This window comes from Balaenoptera musculus, chromosome 17 (assembly GCF_009873245.2).
Source record: "Balaenoptera musculus isolate JJ_BM4_2016_0621 chromosome 17, mBalMus1.pri.v3, whole genome shotgun sequence".
In the NCBI taxonomy this organism is placed as follows: Eukaryota; Metazoa; Chordata; class Mammalia; order Artiodactyla; family Balaenopteridae; genus Balaenoptera; species Balaenoptera musculus.
The window spans coordinates 3,302,815-3,321,998 of record NC_045801.1 but is presented as its reverse complement, the minus strand read 5'-3'; the positions used below and the strand labels follow the sequence as shown (position 1 = coordinate 3,321,998).

Genomic DNA, 19,184 nt, shown 5'->3' with positions numbered 1-19,184 from the left:
CTGACGATGGGAAGTTTGGTGAAGGGCACCGGGGGCAGCGTGAGGCCATCAGGGAGGGTGATGAGCTCCATGGTTCCGGGACACTTGGAGGTATAGTTCTCCAGGCTTTGCGCCACGTCCTTTTTTTCTGATGAGAAAATAAAAACAAAATAAAGGTTAATTAAACCAAAGAAAAGGGGGGGTGGGGGGGGGGGGTTGTTTTGCTCTATTTTATTTTTTTGAGCAAAAATAAAATTCTTAACCCAAATCCTTAACAGTCCAGTGAGTCCAGTCTTCTGACAGAAATAAAGGGGCAGTGACCAAAAGAGACAAAAAGAGAATAGCAGCTTTATTCAATTTATTTAAGTAATCACTAGCAGCTGCTCCATTTAAGGGCCTGTGGATAAAAAGGAAATTAAGTTACCATCTTCTAGGAGATTTCATTTTCCAAGATAATGGATCCTTATCAAATTCCAAGAAGGTCAATGGGCAGGCAGGACTGGAGAATATTTTATTACTTAATAAATATTTTTCCAGCAATTACTAGGTACCAAGCAAAATGCCAGGCCCTGTCCCCAAGGAGTGTACAGTCCATCTGTATAACAGATATTTAAGCAAATAATTACAAATCAGTATTTTTATGTAAAAGTAGAGCTTTGTGAGATAAGGCTGGTTTTCTCCACCCCATCCCCGTCCCTTTCACTAGGAGAGAGGAGAAGAGGATGCAGGTTAATAGTGAATAATGTTTGCTTATCACCCATGACGCACCCTAGACACGTGCTCAGGGGCTCTGTAACACTCCGGAGCTCAAGGGCACTTCCTGCTGGAAAACTCGAAGTAACTCGGGAAGGCAGGCATCAACTGTGCCCATTTTGCAACCGAGAAAACCGAGCCCAACTGAAGTTAAAGGTCGTGTCAAAAATCCCGTGTTTGGCCCTCAGCCTGTGGTCTCCTCACTCCCACACTGTTTGGAAGAATTCAGGAGTCAGGAATCGGGGGTTCGCTCCTGGCCTGTTTCCTGTCACTGCTGGCAGGGAGGGTGGAGGACCTGGAGAGAAGAGGGACAGAGGGGCGCAGCCATGGGGGCGAGACTTCGGGCCATGAAGTTAGACCAGGTTCCAGTACACGGCTTGGTCTTTCCCCATCCGTGGTGTGACCACCTGAGGGGAAACCTTAACCTCCCATCTAAAGAATTTCTAAGGGTGAATTAAAAACAGTGGCTGGTGGACATGAGACTGAGCTCAGAGGAACGATGACACCGTCACCACCGTCATACCGGTGCCTGCAGGGAATGCGAGGATGTCACAGAGAGTGGTACAGGGCTGCTCGGTGAGGCTGCAGGCTCCACTGACCGGCGACCACACAAAACAAGATCCAGGCAGAGAATGCCTAGATCTCAGGCACATACATTAACGGGTTAACTGCGCCACAGGGCTTTTCTGCGTCTAAGCATCATTCCTTAGAGAGCAGGAGGGCAGAAAAGCAACCAGAATTAATCTGGATATGACACAGTAATGTTAATTTGCAGCATGAACAAAATTCTTTAAATAATCAAATCATCTTCAATTTACAGGTGACAAATCTCCCAAGGGGCTCCCGCTGATAACATGTAAGTGACTTAATTTGCCTAATGTTGGGTAGAGCACTCGTGGTTTAGGTACCTTATTATAAGGCTGAATTACGCTCTCCCAGTAAACCCTGCTGAAATGAAGAAAGGAATGAACCTATTAATGACGCCCGATGCCACCTGCAAAGTTACCCAAGAAGGAACAGTACCCGGGGTGTCCTGCTCAGCTGGCTGCAGAGAACAGGACGGACACACGGGGACGCAGACAGCCATGGGCCTCACTGCAGGATCTCCTTCTGGGAACCTCCCGTGTCTGTGCTTTAGCCTCTTCTTTCGGGCACTGTTCGCTGGAAGACTTTCCCATGTTGGGTATAAGACTGGCTATGGAAGCCAGGTGAAGCGGTCAACGCCCCATATGCATTTATTCCCCTCGGTTTCAACAGGGCCCTGCTCTCCAGCTGTGCCTGTGACTCCAGCACATATGCTTTCTTTTTACTCCATCAGGTGAAATACTAATCTTCTGCAGAGACGGCAGAGGGACAGCCATCTGCCTCCGGAGCAGAGAAGGAGATCTGGGGATACAATCAACTCATGAGATGCTTTACAGCTAATTCTCCCACCGCCATGGCCCTCATCACATCACCCCCGGAGCACCGCTGCCTCCTGGGGCCTCTTCCCTGCTTTCCCACTACCTGACAACTTCACTGTCACTTTAGTGGGGTTTCCAGGGTTAAATGCTTATGTTCAATTGTCAGTGTGGTCCATCCGTTAGAAAGTTCTCATCAACCTCTCTCTTGATGGATTTGAGCATCTGCTGTACGTTGTTGCCCAGATCTATTTTTATCAAGGATTACAAAGTGGTAATTTTTTAATTCTCTAATTAAAAAGGATTTTCCCTCATCAACCGTTTGGTGATCCTGAAACAGACGACACAGAAAGGAGGGCTGACAAATGAGTCTTTCCCTTCATTTACTGGAGAGAGAACTGGTGTCCCTACCACCTCCAATGATGACCAGTAAGTCGTATATGACTCAGTATCACCATGCACTGGTGGATTTTTGTATGTTTGGTATTTCAGTTGGCTTCCATCACATTCTTTTTTGATGTTCAAACTGTCCCATCTTCGGCCAGTGGGAGCCCTTGCAGGTTGGTTCCCATGTCTTTAGAGGAGGCCCAAGGTTGTCAACAGCTTGCTATCTTTCTGGCTCATTTCCAGCCTCAGGCCTAGAATCCATTTTCCAAGGAGCGCAGGATCCTTCCAGTGTTTACAGATCAGAATCTGGAGGTTGGCCGCTCAACGCCACCAGATTCTCCTTGTCTCTCTAGGTCTTGACAAAACACAGGTCCGCCTACCAAATTTTTTAAGTGGTGAGACTGTGATTTTTTCTTTAAATTTTGTTTAAGTTCTGACAGCTAAAAATCAAGGTCATTGGACTACAAGTTCCTTAAAGGGAGAGCATCTTGTCACCTTTTTTGGTTTTCCCCTAATTTGTGAAGAGTATTTAGATGACAAAAGGTGTTGAAGAGCTATGTGTTAGTTGGCTGGCCTCATTTATCCAAAGAGGTAGGACAGAATCAATCTGCGGGCAAGAGTTAAATAAAATAATAAAATGAACACAGGTGCTCCGTCCACACAGTGCAGAGTAACAGCCGCTGATTCACCAGCAGAAGCCAGGCTGTGCAGGCTGACCACCTCCTCACCTTTTCTTTGTGCACCTCACGTGGTGGGAACCACAAAGGGGCTCTGGGTGCTACGTGTCGACACTAAGGACCATGGCCCCCACCGAGGTGATTCTTCTCCAGGTGTTTTCTACTTCAACAAGCAGCTGAAATAATCATGTGATGCATTCCACCACTCACTACTACTTGTATCACTTTTTCTTCACTCATCAAGTTACCGTTTTCCTTCCTCTTTGTTTAACCTTACCTGACTTTACTCATTCAAGCCCTCATCCACTCAGCTTTCATCAAACACCTACTATGCGCCCACAGCGTTGAGCACCAGGCACACAGAAGCACGACAGGCTCTCCTTTTGGGGTGTCCCAAGTTGAAAGAGCACACGATGTCAAAAGAGGACATTACGACTCCTTATCAATGACTTTACAGAGGCAGGACCAAAGTCTGGGAGAAGAGTACATGGGACATGTAATTTGGCCAAAGAAGGTTTTATAGAAGAGGCAACATTTGGTCTTTGCCAAGGGTCCTGGGACTCAGAGCAAAAACAATGAGTGCGTTATTTGGACGTTTTGCTATGTTATAAGGAAAATATGACAAAAATACGGACAGAGGATGAATAAGGACATATGTGGCAGCATAGGGACCTGCCATGGGAAAGGCGAGGGGACTGCTGTGGGCGAGGACGGTACTGGCTTTGCGGTACACTGACTGTCAAATATTGATACTTTACACAGGTCTTCAATGCGGGACCTTCTCTGGAACATAGGATTCCTCAGAGACTTGTGACAGTTGCTGTAGAAATTTCACTACTGACAACAGATGATGAATACACGGTTGCTGGGCAGAAAAGGAGGCTTCGTGTCCAAGGGAAGAAATGCAGAAACACCCAGAGACAAAAAATGACAGACTGAACTCAGATCTGCTGCAGGCAGTTTTCACTTCTACAATACGTCCACAGGGACCAGCACTGTTCTTAGCACAAAGCGCTGCAGAAATACTTGCAGTCCTTACCCACAATTACACATACTGAGCACGTGCTCTGCACCGAATCTTGTACTAGGCTCTCCAGAGTATAAAATCTTCAAGGCAAGGGATCCGGGCACACAGCAGAACTTCAAAACGTTTTCATGCAAAGTAGGTATACCCTCCCACAAAATTCCTGTCCTGGAGGGAGAGCTTGGGCATTATTATCTCCCTTTTAAAGGTGATAAAAATGAACTCAGGGACAACCTGGGAAATTTGATTGTGGAATAGTGCTAAATGCTACCAAAAATAATTATTAATGTTTGGGTATAACATTAACATTGTGGTTATATTAGGAAATGTCCATTTTTTTTTTAGCAATGCATACTAAAGAGCGAAGGTGTAAAATGAAATGATGCCTCTGGGATTTTCTTTAAAATAATTCAACAAATAGAAAAAGTAAGAGATGAAGTAAATATATAAAGATCTTGATAACCATCGAATCTGGGTGACTGTTACGTGAGGATTCATTTTATTGTTCCTTACACCTCTATGTCTGAAATTATTTCATAGTAATAATATTTAACGAGCTTGAGGAAGTGAAATGATTTGCTCGAGGTCATACAGAGAGGAACAGATTTGAGACTCAGATCCCAGCTGACTGAGTCTTCCCATCCCCACAGATTAGGCCTGACCACAGAGAGCCGGAGCTACCAAAACGGATAAAAGAGCTCAAGGCCATGGGGGCTGCTCACCTTTGTTCCATGTGCCAAACTGGAATGAAGCCTGTGATCAATCTGAACGTTCTCCTAAGCACGTGGTGTGGTCAGTGGGAAGGGATGACTCCTTAATTAATTTCACTATAAATCAACTGTCTTAGTCTACTCTGGCTGCCATAATGAAAGACCATGGATGGTAGCTTAAACAATAAACATTTACTTCTCACAGTTCTGGAGGCTGGGAAGTCCAAGATCAAGGTGCCAGTGGATGCAATTCCTGGTTTTCAGACATCCACTTCTCACTGCATCCTCACCTGGCCTTTCCTCAGGTGCACGGGCACAGAGGGAGAAAGAGCTCTGTGTCTCCTCGTCTTCTTGTAGGGCACTAATCCCAACGTGAGAGTCCCACCTGCTTGACCTAATCTAAACCCAATCACCTCCCAAAGACCCCACCTCCAAATACAATCACACTGGGAGTCAGGACTTCAATACATGAATTTGGAGGGGACACAAACATTTAGCCCATAATATCAATAGATCTTATTCAATTCCAATCACAACATCCAACAATTATTTCAGCCCAACTAGAGCACCTAATGCACTTGAGAGTTTTTTCCAACCCAGAAATTGAAGAAGTCATGAAAACAGAACATTCTTAATAAATGCCTAGTTGCCACCAAACTAGATTGTTCCTTATAGAAGCAGAAAATATGATCACCAAAACTTTTGCCATTTGCCACAGGCCATTTGCCATTTCAAGACTTGACCCTGACATGAAAACCAGCACATCATGATTTTACAGTTTGTCTATTCTTGTCTCTTCTAAGTAATAATCTGAGACAACCATGTGCACATTAAGTCAGTTATGATATTAAAAACAGGTAGAGAATAGAAATAAGAGAAAAAAGTACATTTTTTCTTCCAAATCTGAAATAAGAAAACTAAAGGAAGAGGAGGGAAAAAAAAAAAAAAAGAATACAGGGAAGAGGAGGAAAAAAAAAAAAAGAATACAGAGGAAAAAGTACAGGTATGGCCTGATACAGTCTGAAATGATACTTTGAGGATCGATTCTGACACCTTCACTTATAGAAATAAAAAACACAGTTAGTCTTTGAGTTGCTTTCATAAGAATATTATTGATCTTTCCATATCATAATGCTGAGACCTCTTAGAGGGTCCCAGTAAGCAGGACCCCTCTTGTCCAGCTCGTTTCTAAAAATAAGTTGACAACAAAACAAAGAGGCTAAAATATCACCATTACTACCATGTACAGACCATGCTACAGGCCACAACACGGTTTCTTAGAAAGTGCAACTCCTCGCTGACACCAAGAATTGGGCAGATAGACCTTCCTGCCTAGACACAGGCTGTGCTGAACTGGGCACGCCCCTACCGCCCACCCAGGGGAGGCCAGGCCTGACCTCCAGCACTGAGTACAGAGAAGCACTTCCCGAGAGGAAGCAGAGCAGAGCGGATCACACTGGTTACTGGGACCAATCCTGCCATCAGGTAAATCATTCTACCTCTCCAGGGATGGCGTGGGGAGGCCTGCACTCACTCTGAGTTCCCTTCAAGGGAAAGGGACATTAGGGATTGTGAAGATTATGATTCTCCACTCACAAATAAGTGTATGTTATGCCATTTTACTAAGACATAAGTGAGCTTCAGGAAGAGGAAGTGATGAGCTCAAAGCCACAAAACTAGTAGTCTGGGAAGGTGGGGATCACCCTCAATCGGGGATCTCTGTAACACTACACCTGTTCATCCAAAAGCACCTCACTGCCCTGAAAAAGTTAATCTCCATTACAAACACCACTGTGACAACTTCCACTTCTGGAGTAGCTCACAGCAAACAACACTCCCACCAAGAAGTAAAAGAGCTAACGAAAAGTATTACAGAAGAGGAGGGGGCACTGGAGAGTTGTCAAGGCAACAAAGATTTGAGAGTCCAGAGGGAAGGGGCACTCATGAAGATGAACCCCGTTCCTGCATCCACGTCATCCCTGGGAGTGTGTGTGGGTTCTAGGCATGGAGAGAACCACCGCCAAGAGGCTGAGCAGCCAGCAGAGCCGGCGGCACCCTCACGGGGCAGGGAGAGCAACTGCATGTCACCCAGCCAGCGGGCCCGGAGCCAGGTGCCCGGGAGGAGCCGGGTCCCCGGACTCGCTGCACGGGTTCCCCTGGGGCTTTTTCCAATCAGCTCTGCCGGACAGAAGGCTGCCAAATCCATCTGAAAGGGACTCAGAAGAGAGGGCAGTTCAAACGGAAAGAGTGACACCAGATGGCCTTGCCACACTATGGGAACAGCTGCATGAGTTATAATAGGGGCCTTTTAAAAACCCATCAGAAGGGGAACGTAAATGAACTAAATTCTGGAAAGTGGCAAGCCTTTCCCAGGAGAGAAGACCCACAGCTGCTTTCATCCCTGGCAGAGCAGTAGGAGGAAATGGGGAGTCAGACAAAGAGGAAGGGAAGGAGAAAAGAGCTGAACTTTTCACAAACTACTCCCAACTGCCCATGGTGGGGACAATGGATTCCAACTCACAGGAGCCCAGTCACCAAGCAAGTCTACACACTCATCCTTCCCCTGGGCCTTCGCAGAGGGTGTAGCACACTGCAGGCTGGGGGCTGAGAGGAAGACCCCCTCCTGAGGTGCTCAGAACCTTCCCCAGATGTAAGGCAGCTGCCCGCAGAAATCTGGGCAAGCCAGGAGAGCTGAGAGGTGCACTGAGGTGCGATGCACTTTCTCCAAGTAAAAGCAGAGAGGCCTGCTGAGCCCGGGGCAGGAGAATGAGAGGGACCCCTTCCTCCAAGGCCAAGGCCATTAAAGGCCGGAGGAGGACAGAGGAGCTGAAAGAAATCCCTCCAAGGCACCAGGGACATTCACTGCGTGCAAGAAAGTGGCCTACAGAAAGCTGAGGCAGGGTGGAGAGGAAGCACACAGAATGCAGAAAGCCAGAAGTGGGACTGGAGACCAAAGAGAGCCCCCCTAAACCCACCAACTGCGCCAACTGGCTTAGAGCAGAGAACGATGGCCTGTGGTGGGAAAGCTGGCGGCTGGCTGTAAAGCACAGGGGGACCCCCACAGTCTCCCCTGCACCCACAGCCCACGCCCTGTAAAAGGTCTAATCCTGACCCCACCCTCCAAACGCCATGAGCTATCAGTGAGCCACAGCAAAGCCTACGCCCAGCTCAGCTACACGTTAGACTGGCAAGGATCCGACAGTGAAGCCGACAGAAGAGGCAGCGCCTTTTTCTGAGGGTCAGCATTATTCACCTCACTCTCCACTGTTCTTTAATACATCAAGTACAAAAAGGGAAGTAGTATAATATTATTTGAAGGTAGACTGTGGTCAGAGATGCACACTGTAATCTCTAGAGCAAGTAAGAAAAAAATAGAGATGTGGCTTTAAAGCCAATAGAGAAGACAAAATAGAACACAGAAAATATTTTATTCTCCTAAATAAAGGCAGAAAAGGAGAAAAAGAAGAAAACAAACAGAAAACAAATATCAAGATGGTAGACTTAAACTCATCCATATAAACTTAGATTAAAAAAAAACAAGACCTAACCACATGGACTTTACACTCTTATGAAACATTCTTTAAATGTGAAGATACAGGGAAAATAAAAGAATGGGGAAAAAAGACATACCACACAAACACAAGAAGTAAACATAATGAATCTCCTGCAGCAATATTAATATCAGACAAAGGAGATTTCAATGTAAGCAAAGGGATAAATAGGTACATTTCACAATGGAAAAAAGAGTCAATTCATTAAGAAGGTATAATACTACTAAATGCTCAGCCATAAAAAAGAATGAAATAACGCCATTTGCAGCAACATGGATGGACCTAAAGATTATCATACTAAGTGAAGTCAGAGAAAGGCAAATATCGTATGACATCACTTACATGTGGAATCTAAAATATGATACAAATGAACATATTTATGAAACAAACAGACTCACAGACATAGAAAACAAACATGGTTACCAAAGGGGAAAGGGGAGGGGGGGATAAATTAGGAGTTTCGGATTAGCAGATACAAACTACTATATATAAAATAAACAACAAGGTCCTACTATATAGCACAGGGAACTATATTCAATATCTTATAATAAACCATAATGGAAAAGACTATGAAAAATAATATATATTTGTATAACTGAATCACTTTGCTGTATACCAGAAACTAACACAACATTGTAAATCAACTATACTTCAATTTAAAAAAATACTAAATATATATGTACTCCACAATAGAGCTTCAAAATACATGAAGCAAGACCTGATGGAATTAAAGGAATAGGAAGATTCACAATTTTTCTACAGTTGGAGGCTTTAACACCCCTCCAATAAAATAATTAAAAGTAGCAGACAATCAATAAAGATGTAGATGATTTGAGCAAATTATCAAACAACTTCTCCTAATTAGCATTTATAGAACACTATACCCATCAACTGCAGAATACAAATTCTTTTCAAGGGCTCACAGACAGTTCATCAGGATAGTCCATATGCTGGGCCATAAGGCAATTCTCAATAAATCTAAATACACTGAAATCATACACAGTATGTACTTTAACCACACATCATTAAAACAGAAATCAGTGACAACAGCACATCTACCAAAGTTCCAAATACTTGAAAATTAAGCAACACACACGTAGGTCCAAAAGAACACAAGGGAAATGTTTTAAAATATTTCTAACTAAATGGTAATAAAAATACAACTTATCAAAATGTGTAAGATATGCCTGAAGCAGCGCTTAGAGGGAAATTAATAGCTTTAAATGCTGATATTAGAAAAGAAGACAGGCCCAAAATAAGTTAAGTCTCCAATGTAAAAGCTACGAAAAAAAAAACGAACCACAAAATTAAACCCCAAGTCAGTAGAAAGGAGATAATCAGTGAAATAGAAACAGAGAACGGGCTTCCCTGGTGGTGCAGTGGTTGAGAATCTGCCTGCTAATGCAGGGGACACGGGTTCGAGCCCTGGTCTGGGAAGATCCCACATGCCGCGGAGCAACTAGGCCCATGAGCCACAACTACTGAGCCTGCGCGTCTGGAGCCTGTGCTCCGCAATGGGAGAGGCCGATAGTGAGAGGCCCGCGCACCGCGATGAAGAGTGGCCCCCGCTTGCCGCAACTAGAGAAAGCCCTCGCACAGAAACGAAGACCCAACACAGCCAAATAAATTAATTAATTAATTAATTTTAATAAAAAAAAAAAAAAAGAAAAGAAAACAGAGAACGATTTTCAAAAATCATCCAAAAAGTTGGTTCTTTGAAAAGATTAATAGAATTTATATACCTCTAGCAAGGCTGATCAAGAAAAAAGGAGAAAAACATAAATCACCATTTTGGAGAATAAGAAGGGGGCATATCCTACATTCATTAAGAGGACAACAAGAGAATGTCATAAATGACCATATGCCAACAAATTTGACACCTGAGATGAAAAAGACAAGTTTCTTAGGGGAAAAATAACCAAAAACGACACAAGAAAAAACTATCTTAATAACCCCATATTTATTAAAGAAATTGAATCTGTAATCAAGAACTATCCCACAAAAACTGCTATCCCAGATGGCTTCACTCATTAATTCTATCAAACATTTAGGAAAGAAATAAAAAAGTCTTTCAAACTCTTTCAGGAAACAGAGAATGGAATACTTTCCAACCTGTGCTATATAGCAAGCATAGCCCCAATACCAAAATCTGACAAACAATTAAAAGAAAATCAAATTACATACCAGAAGCAGCATGAAATTTTCAGCAATCTCATGGAACTAAAGAGACAGATGTGAGAGTTAGGGACCCACCAAGGAGAAGGGACCCCAGGAAACTTCCCAGGTTCTCGGTTACCACCCACAATGGACTGCACAATAAGAGTCGGGGGGTAAGCCCAGACCTTTTAAAAACTGCTGCAAGGAGCCTCAAGCCAGTTTGGTGCCTGATTAGACTGAAGTCATCCACCCTCCTGCTACCTGCCAGAAGAGAAGAGAAATCCTCTTTGAAAGAAGATGACATCATAAAGAACCCTGCAGTTTTCTACATAATATCCAACATTTAACTTAAAAATGACTAGGTATACTAATTAACGGGACCAATTTAAAAAAAAAAACAGATAATAGAAATAGGCCCAGAAGTGACCCAGATATTGGTGTCATCGAACACAAACTTTAAAATAAGTAATTAATATGGTTTTTAAAAAAAGATAAGATGATGAATTTCACTAGAGAATTGATACTTACAAAAAATAATCAAACAGGAATTCTAGGAATAAAAGATATGACTTAAATTAAGAGATCAATACATGGATCTAAGCAGCTAAGACACAGCAGAAAGGTCAGTAAAACACGACCATATTTACATCTTCTCATCTTTTTAATGACAAGTTAGGTAGGAACACCTAAATGGTGTACATTTTTTTCTTCAAAGACCTGCTGTTTGCAGGTCCAACCCACAGCATAGTTTCAAATGTTCTGTAACATGGTAGATGGGCTTTAAAAGTTACCCAGGAAACAAAATGAACCCAAATTAAGCCTGGAGCAAAGAAATAAATTGATCAGAAAATCGCTATAATCCTTTGTATTCTGTGGAAACTCAAAACTCTTTAACCGGATAGGAGAGTAACATGGCTGTGAGTCTCCATCTTGAGTCTTATCTCCTTGTTACGTTTTTAATTCATAATACCAAACACAATTATTTTGTAAGTTAATACAATTGCTTTTAAAAGTCTAAAACAATGTCAACACCTTTAACCTGAAATTAAATTCACTGGGTTAGTCTGAAAGAATAATTGTTATGGTAAATTTAAATCAGTGTACAGAAAATCATAACCCAGGAAACATTTTTTAAACCCTTTGCTCTTGTGATATGAGGTTCATTAATTCTTCCCAGACCTTCCTACTTCAAAAATAGGGTCTCACTGGGGCTTCCCACCATTCAGTGGCTAAGAATCCGCCTGACAATGTAGGGGACACAGGTTCGAGCCCTGGTCCGGGAAGATCCCACATGCTGCAGAGCAACTAAGCCCGTGCAGCACAACTACTGAGCCTGCGCTCTAGAGCCCATGAGCCACAACTACTGAGCCCACGTGCCACAACTACTGAAGCCTGCATGCCTAGAGCCCGTGCTCTGCAACAAGAGAAGCCACTGCAATGAGAAGCACACACACCACAACGAAGAGTAGCCCCCGCTCGCCGCATTTAGAGAAAGCCCGCGCACAGCAACAAAGACCCAACATGGACAAAAATTAATAACTAAAATAAAAAAAAAAAAATAGGGTCTCATAGATAGAATTTACACCAATGTGCTATTTTAAAGATCCAAGTCATTTATCCATTTTACATATTAATTGACATTACCAAGATTAAGGTCTGTAATTTTCACATTTTTACATTGCAAGTAATAGAAATGTAACTGAAATTGGCTTAAACAATAAGGGGATTTCTTTGTTCAATGAACTGTAAGTCCAGCGCAAGGTCAGGCTTCAGGGTCAGCCTGATTCAGAAGCTCAGGGACATTATCAAGGACCCAGTTTCTTTCCCTTTCTCCGCCCTACTTGCAGTGGTGTCAGCTCTTCCTCATGGACACAGACGGCTGCCGACAACTCCCAGGAAGGACATGCTTGCTCATGCGTGTCCACGGCGTGTGTGAGGGAGAGGCCAGGGGAGCTTTGGGAAGCTTTTTCAAAAAGGCAAGAAAGCGTCTTTCTCAAAAGCACCAAGCAAGCCTGTCCTCCTGTTTCACCAGCCGAACTGTAACATGCCAGGAGAATGATACTCCCCTGATTAGGTTAGGACTGGATTCAGATTCCTCTACAGTACAATGGCCACTAAGAGGGAAGCACTGATTCACAAATAGAAAACAGAAATCAGGGTAGTTTCTAATAGGTGGGGATTAATGTAGGAAGGCCCTAAAGACCACTGCAGTCATTACTTCCCAGTGCCTCCACTTGGTGCTCGGCTCTGTCATATTGGGTTTGCTGGTTCAGAGGCAGGGCACATAACATACAGGTGGCCTGTATGCCTCCTCAGCAGCAATGACCACGAAGCACCTCAACCACTAATGATCAGGTGATCACTTTGCCTGTCCCCCAACCCCATGCTCTGACACCCATGGCAAGCGGTTCCCAACATGCTAACGTCTCAACAACTTCTCTCCATTCAGTCAGAAAACATCCTTAATGATGACTTTGTGCATTACTTACTTTCTCTTTTGGTCATAAAAAGAAACATGATGGAGTGACGCAGAAGACAACTGTAGGACCCTCGTGCACTACTGTAAAATGGAGCAGTCATTGCGGAAAACAGTATGGCAGTTGCTCAAAAAGTTAAGCACTGAGTTACCATGGGATCCAGCAATTCCACTTCTGGGGATCTACCCAAAAGAACTGAAAGCAGGGATTCAAACAGATACTTGTACGCCATGTCCATAGCAGCCTTATTCAAAACTGCCAAGAGCGGAGAAGCAGCCCAAGTGTCCGTCAATGGATGAATAAACAAAATTTGGTATATCCGTATAATGGAATATTACTCAGCCTTACAAAGGAGGAACATTCTGATCTGCGCTCCAACGTAGATGAACCTTAAGGACACTATGCTAAGGGAAATAAGCTAGTCACAAAAAGAAAAAATACTATATAGATTCTACCTATACAACGTACCTAGAACAGTCAAATCCATACAGACAGAAAGTAGAGTAGACATTACTAGGGGCTGGTAGCAGGGATGAGAGTTATTGTTTAGTGGGTACAGAGCTACTGTTTGAGATGATTAAAAAGTTCCAGAAATGGATAGTGATGACTGCACAACATTATGAATACACTAGATGCCAATGAATTGTACACTTATAAATAGAATGGTAAATTTTATGTCTATCTTACCACAATTTTTTAAAATATCAATGAAAAACTAATAATAGCATGTGCCAAGCATGGTAAAAGGTCCTGTAGATACAGAGATATTTAGACACAATCAAGGATGCCACAATCTAATTAACTCTACGTATTATTTATGATTTAGAGTAAAAAGGATTTGATGTCCGAATGGACACAGGCATTGCAGAGGATGTGGGAGACAAGCCTGTCACCAAGAGGAAGGGCTCTGGAGTGACAGGTGGAGGACAGGGTCATTGACCAAGATGCAAACCCAGGATAAGAGAAAAGTCAGGGGTCATCTGATCTGAAGACAGTGGTTTAGACATGTCGAATGTGAAGCATGCAGGTACTACCCAGAAGGATGAAAAGACCCAAAAAGCTGTTGGACGATGATTAGGAAAGTAGACTCAGAACAAGATGGAATCCCAAGCACCACAAAAATCAGCAAAGGTAACACTTCCTAGGTGAAGTGTAAAGGTGACGGAAGGAAAACAGAGGGTCTAAGGACAACATTCTGGGGAACACAGAGGTTAAGGGCAGTGAGAAAAGAAGAACTAGTAAATGGGTTTGAAAAGAAACAATCCTAGAAGTTCAGGATGAGACTCAAGAAGCCAAAAGATGAGTTTTTCTGGAAAGAAGAGAAATGGAAGTGAAAAGGATAGAAAGGTCAATTAGGATGAGACTAAAAACCCATCGCCACATGTGGGAGTTACATGCTCATCTGCCATCTTCAAAAGAAACTAGTGGGTGCAGGAACCCAAGAGCAACAAACTAAGAATCAGGTGGGAAGTGAGTAGGCGATGGCTGGTCCCCTGGGCAGCAAGTTAAAGCACCTACAGGCAGCAGCATAAAAGCCAGGTGCCCCAGAGGGGCTTCCCCTGCATTGTCATACTCAACAGTACCACTTACCCAGTAAGCAACACGCTACCCTTAGCCCAACTGTAGGGATGAGAACACTTAGCCAAGATCCCAGATCTCTCTTTTTTTTTTTTTAAATGTTTTAATGAGTTATTAAAGAATTATAATTTTTTTAATAGTGTTGGTATTGTTATTTTTATTTATTTATTTATTTTTAACATGTAATATGTGGGAGGTTCTTGGTATTTTAATTATTATTTATTTATTTATTTATTTTTGGCTGTGTTGGGTCTTCGTTTCTGTGCGAGGGCTTTCTCCAGTTGCGGCAAGCGGGGGCCACTCTTCATCGCGGTGCGCGGGCCTCTCACTGTCGCGGCCTCTCTTGTTGCGGAGCACAGGCTCCAGACGCGCAGGCTCAGTAGTTGTGGCTCACGGGCCTAGTTGCTCCGCGGCATGTGGGATCTTCCCAGACCAGGGCTCGAACCCGTGTCACCTGCATCGGCAGGCAGATTCTCAACCACTGCACCACCAGGGAAGCCCCAAGAATTATAATTTTTTGCTGTGATAGTGATGTTGTTTTTATGGGATGGATTTATTTATTTATCTATCTATCTATCTATCTATCTATCTATTTATTTATTTATTTAGCTGTGCTGGGTCTTAGTTGCTGTGTGTGGGATCTAGTTCCCTGACCAGGGATCGAACCCAGGCCCCCCACATTGGGAGCACAGAGTCTTAACTACTGGACCACCAGGGAAGTCCCCCAGATCTCTTTTCTGAGGTCACATTGCCAGTGAGCAGGCTGAGATTTCAAGTCCGGGGTCCTCACACCTAGTGCTCTTCCCACCATTCAGAGTGACTTCCTTGGGCATCATTGTGCCCATTTTACAGATAGGGAATTTGAGGCTTGGAATGGTCACGTGAACTCTCCTGGGGTCATGCCAGTAATAAGTTGCTAAATTATATTCACACTCAGAGCTATGAGCTCAAACTTTTTGCTTTTTCCATTTCATTGTGCTGCCCACCCAGATTGCCTCAATATGTGAAAATACAGAAGAAAACACAGATATCTTGAAACGTGATATCCAGCAAGTTAAGCACCTGACAAGCAAGAAAAATCAACTTGGCTTTTCTTCACTCTGCAAATACATCCAGGCAGCATAATGGTCCAACTACAAAGGCTGAAAGAGTCACGTGCCACCACTACAAAGATGAATGATCTTGCCAAACCAGCAGATACAGAATAAGCCCTGTCATGTACCAAGAAAACAGGCCTCTCCGTAACAGGAGACTGATTGAATCAGATAAACCTGCACTGAGCCACATTAACTGCTTCCTATCAGTGTTGCTTTATACTTGTTTTTCACTTAATTTACATAGTGACAGGTTGGAGGCCCGGAGAAGCAATCATTCAAGTAGACAAGGAGACTAAATATTTTCCCTTGTTCTTTTCAAGCATATAAACATGCTCTACCAAAATGAAAGGCAATGATGTTAAGCCATCAGCTTTTACTTAACCATCTATTTAAAACGCTACCTAGAAAAATTTTAAATATCTCTAGAGATCTCAATATAACTCCCAGAAGGGAAAATGATCTTAAGAATAGACACTTAATAAATAATTAGAAAGAATCTGCACACCCAATTATGAAGTAATGGTTGGATAAGCCATGGTGCAGAAACATAATGCAAATTTATGCAATCATTTAAAATGGCATTTATAAAGAGTCTGCAGTAATATGAAAAATGTCTTATGATACATGGAAAATCAGAATTCAAGATAATATTTTTGAAATAAATGAAATTTCAAAAATCAATCCAATTTGTTTTAAACAGAAAATGAAACAAAAGAAATACACTAAAACGTTAACAGTGTGTGTGTTTGCCCATGTAGGATTATAAACAATTTTTTCCTTTCTGTTTATACATTTCAAGACTTCTAAAAGGAACATACACTATTTGTATAATAACAATTATTCCAAAACTACTCAAAATTGAGTTTTCAGAAAGTTTTCTAAAGAAAAATCGGGGCTTATTTATCAACATTACATAGGAGTGAAGAAAGTAGCACCCTACAACATCAATGGAGTAAGGAGCTTTTGAGGTTCCCCACTCTGACAGAGGTGTTTACTGTAAGGACATGTACAGCCCTTCCCAGCCCCACAGCTGTCCTTGGCAACGCTTAGAAACCACAGCAGCAGCAGCAACCGACATTTAATGAGGACTTACTACAGGCCAGGCACTGTGCGAAGCACTCTCCACGTCTTATCTCATTAAATCATCCGAAAACCTAAAGGAAGAGGTGCCCCTGCTCTCCCTGTTTTACAGGTTAGCAAACTGAAGCTTAGAAAGGTTTTATTCTAGGTCAGTGTGCCTTCCACTTCCCCACCAGGATCTCATTTCTAATCAGTTGCCAGGCTCAGCCAGCTCCCTTTCTTCTAAAACTATTTCGTATTTCACTCAACATTCCTTTAACAAATATCAAGTATCTGCCCTACAAAAGGAAAAGCCCTACCTTAAAGCACTCAGCTGGATCCCCACATCTTCAAGGACAACAAGATCTCCTAACTCCTCGGCCTCATTCTACAACTGGTGGGGTCTCAACAAATACATACTAAGAAAAAATTCAGGAAAGGTAGTGTTAATTCAGTTCCGCATTTATTGACTATCTTCTTGGCAAAAGCATTGTCCAAAATGACAAAAGATGAAAGGTGTGTAAGTAAGACACAGTCTGATCCCCAAGGAGTCTGTAATCTAGTGAGGGAACCAGATGGCAAAATTGATCTCAGGACATAATGAAACACTGCTTAATTGAGAACTAAGCAAGGTAATGAGGAGGTGAAGAGGAAGGAATTATTACCCTCTTAATAACATGGGAAACAGGAAAAGTACAAGGACAGAGCAAGCTACCACAGAACAGCATGAAAAAACATATGATTTTAAAAGTCCCAATATATACGAAATACAGATTATGTAGATAGAGAAAGTATGAAATTAGGCTAAAAAGGTGGTTTGAATCAAATCCTGAGCATCCTTGAGATGGAGTTGAGAATTTACTAGACGGAGGACAGGTAGTCACCGCAAGCTTCTTAAGGGGCAGAAGGATGTGGTTTAGTTTGTGTTTCAGAGAGATAATTCTGGTTCCAGGGTGAAGAATAGATCAAAGGAGCAAAGGAAGGAACAGGACATGATGTTAGGAGTCTACTGCACCAATCCAAGAAATAGGTGTTGAAAATCTAGCTTTTATATATAGAATGGATAAATAAAAAGGTCCTACTGTAGAGCACAGAGAACTACATTCAATATCCTATGATAATCTATAATGGAAAAGAATATTAAAAAAAGAATGCATATATATGTATAACTGAATCACTTTGCTGCACAGCAGAAATTAACACAACACTGTATATCAACTATACTTCAACTTTAAAAAATACTGATTAAAAAACACAGTACAGGAATTTCCTGCCCTTACTTCAACTGCCCAGATTGTCTTCAAGCTTGCGGGATCTTGGTTCCCAGGCCAGAGGTCAGGCCCGAGCTCCTGTGGTGGGAGCTCCAAGTCCAAACTGCTGGACTAACAGGGAAATTCAGACCCCAGGGAATAGCAACTGGAGTGAGGCCTCCCAGAGGACCTCATCTCAGCACCAAGACCCAGATCTATCCAAATGCCTGCAAACTCCAGCACTGGACGTCTCAGGGAAAAAACCAGTACAACAGGAATACAGCACCACCCATCCAAAAAAAAAAAAAATGAAATGACAAAAAAATATATTACAGACAAACGAGCAAGGTAAAAACCTACAAAACCAAATAAATGAAGATGAAATAGGCAACCTACCTGAAAAAGAATTCACAGAAATGATAGTGAAGATTATACAAAATCTCGGAAACAGAATGGAGAAAATACAAGAAACATTTAACAAGGATCTAGAAAAACTAAAGAGCAAACAAACAATGATGAACAACACAATTACTGAAATCAAAAATACTCTAGAAGGAATCAAAAACAGAATAAATGAGGCAGAAGAACGGATAAATGAGTTGAAGAATAAAATGATGGAAATAACTACCAGAGAGCAGAATAAAGAAAAAAGGATGAAAAGAATTGAGGACAGTCTCAGAGACCTCTGGGACAACATTAAACGCACCAACATTCGAATTATAGGGGTCCCAGAAGAAGAAGAGAAAAAGAAAGGGTCTGAGAAAATATATGAAGAGATTATAGTCAAAAACTTCCCTAGCATGGGAAAAGAAATAGTCAAGTCCAGGAAGCAAAGACAGTACCATACAGGATAAACCCAAAGAGAAACACACCAAAACACATATTAATAAAACTATCAAAAACTAAACAAAAAAAATTAATTAAAAGCAGCAAGGGAAAAGCAACAAATAACATACAACGGAATCCACATAAGGTTAACAGCTGATTTTTCAGCAGAAACTCTGCAAGCCAGAAGGGAGTGGAAGGACATATTTAAAGTGATGAAAGCGAAAAATCTACAGCCAAGATGACTCTACCCAGCAAGG

At 42.4% G+C, this 19,184-nt stretch overlaps 1 protein-coding gene across 7 annotated transcripts in view; it reads right to left on the bottom strand.

Annotated features, from left to right (window-relative positions):
- Nucleotides 1-19,184, bottom strand: part of TRAPPC9 (trafficking protein particle complex 9) — a 549,215-nt gene that overhangs the window by 401,688 nt on the left and 128,343 nt on the right. For all 7 annotated transcript variants that reach the window (XM_036830233.1, XM_036830236.1, XM_036830234.1 and 4 more), the window contains one exon: nucleotides 1-127. In XM_036830233.1, the coding sequence (XP_036686128.1) occupies nucleotides 1-127 (127 nt within the window). The remainder of the gene's footprint in view (nucleotides 128-19,184) is intronic.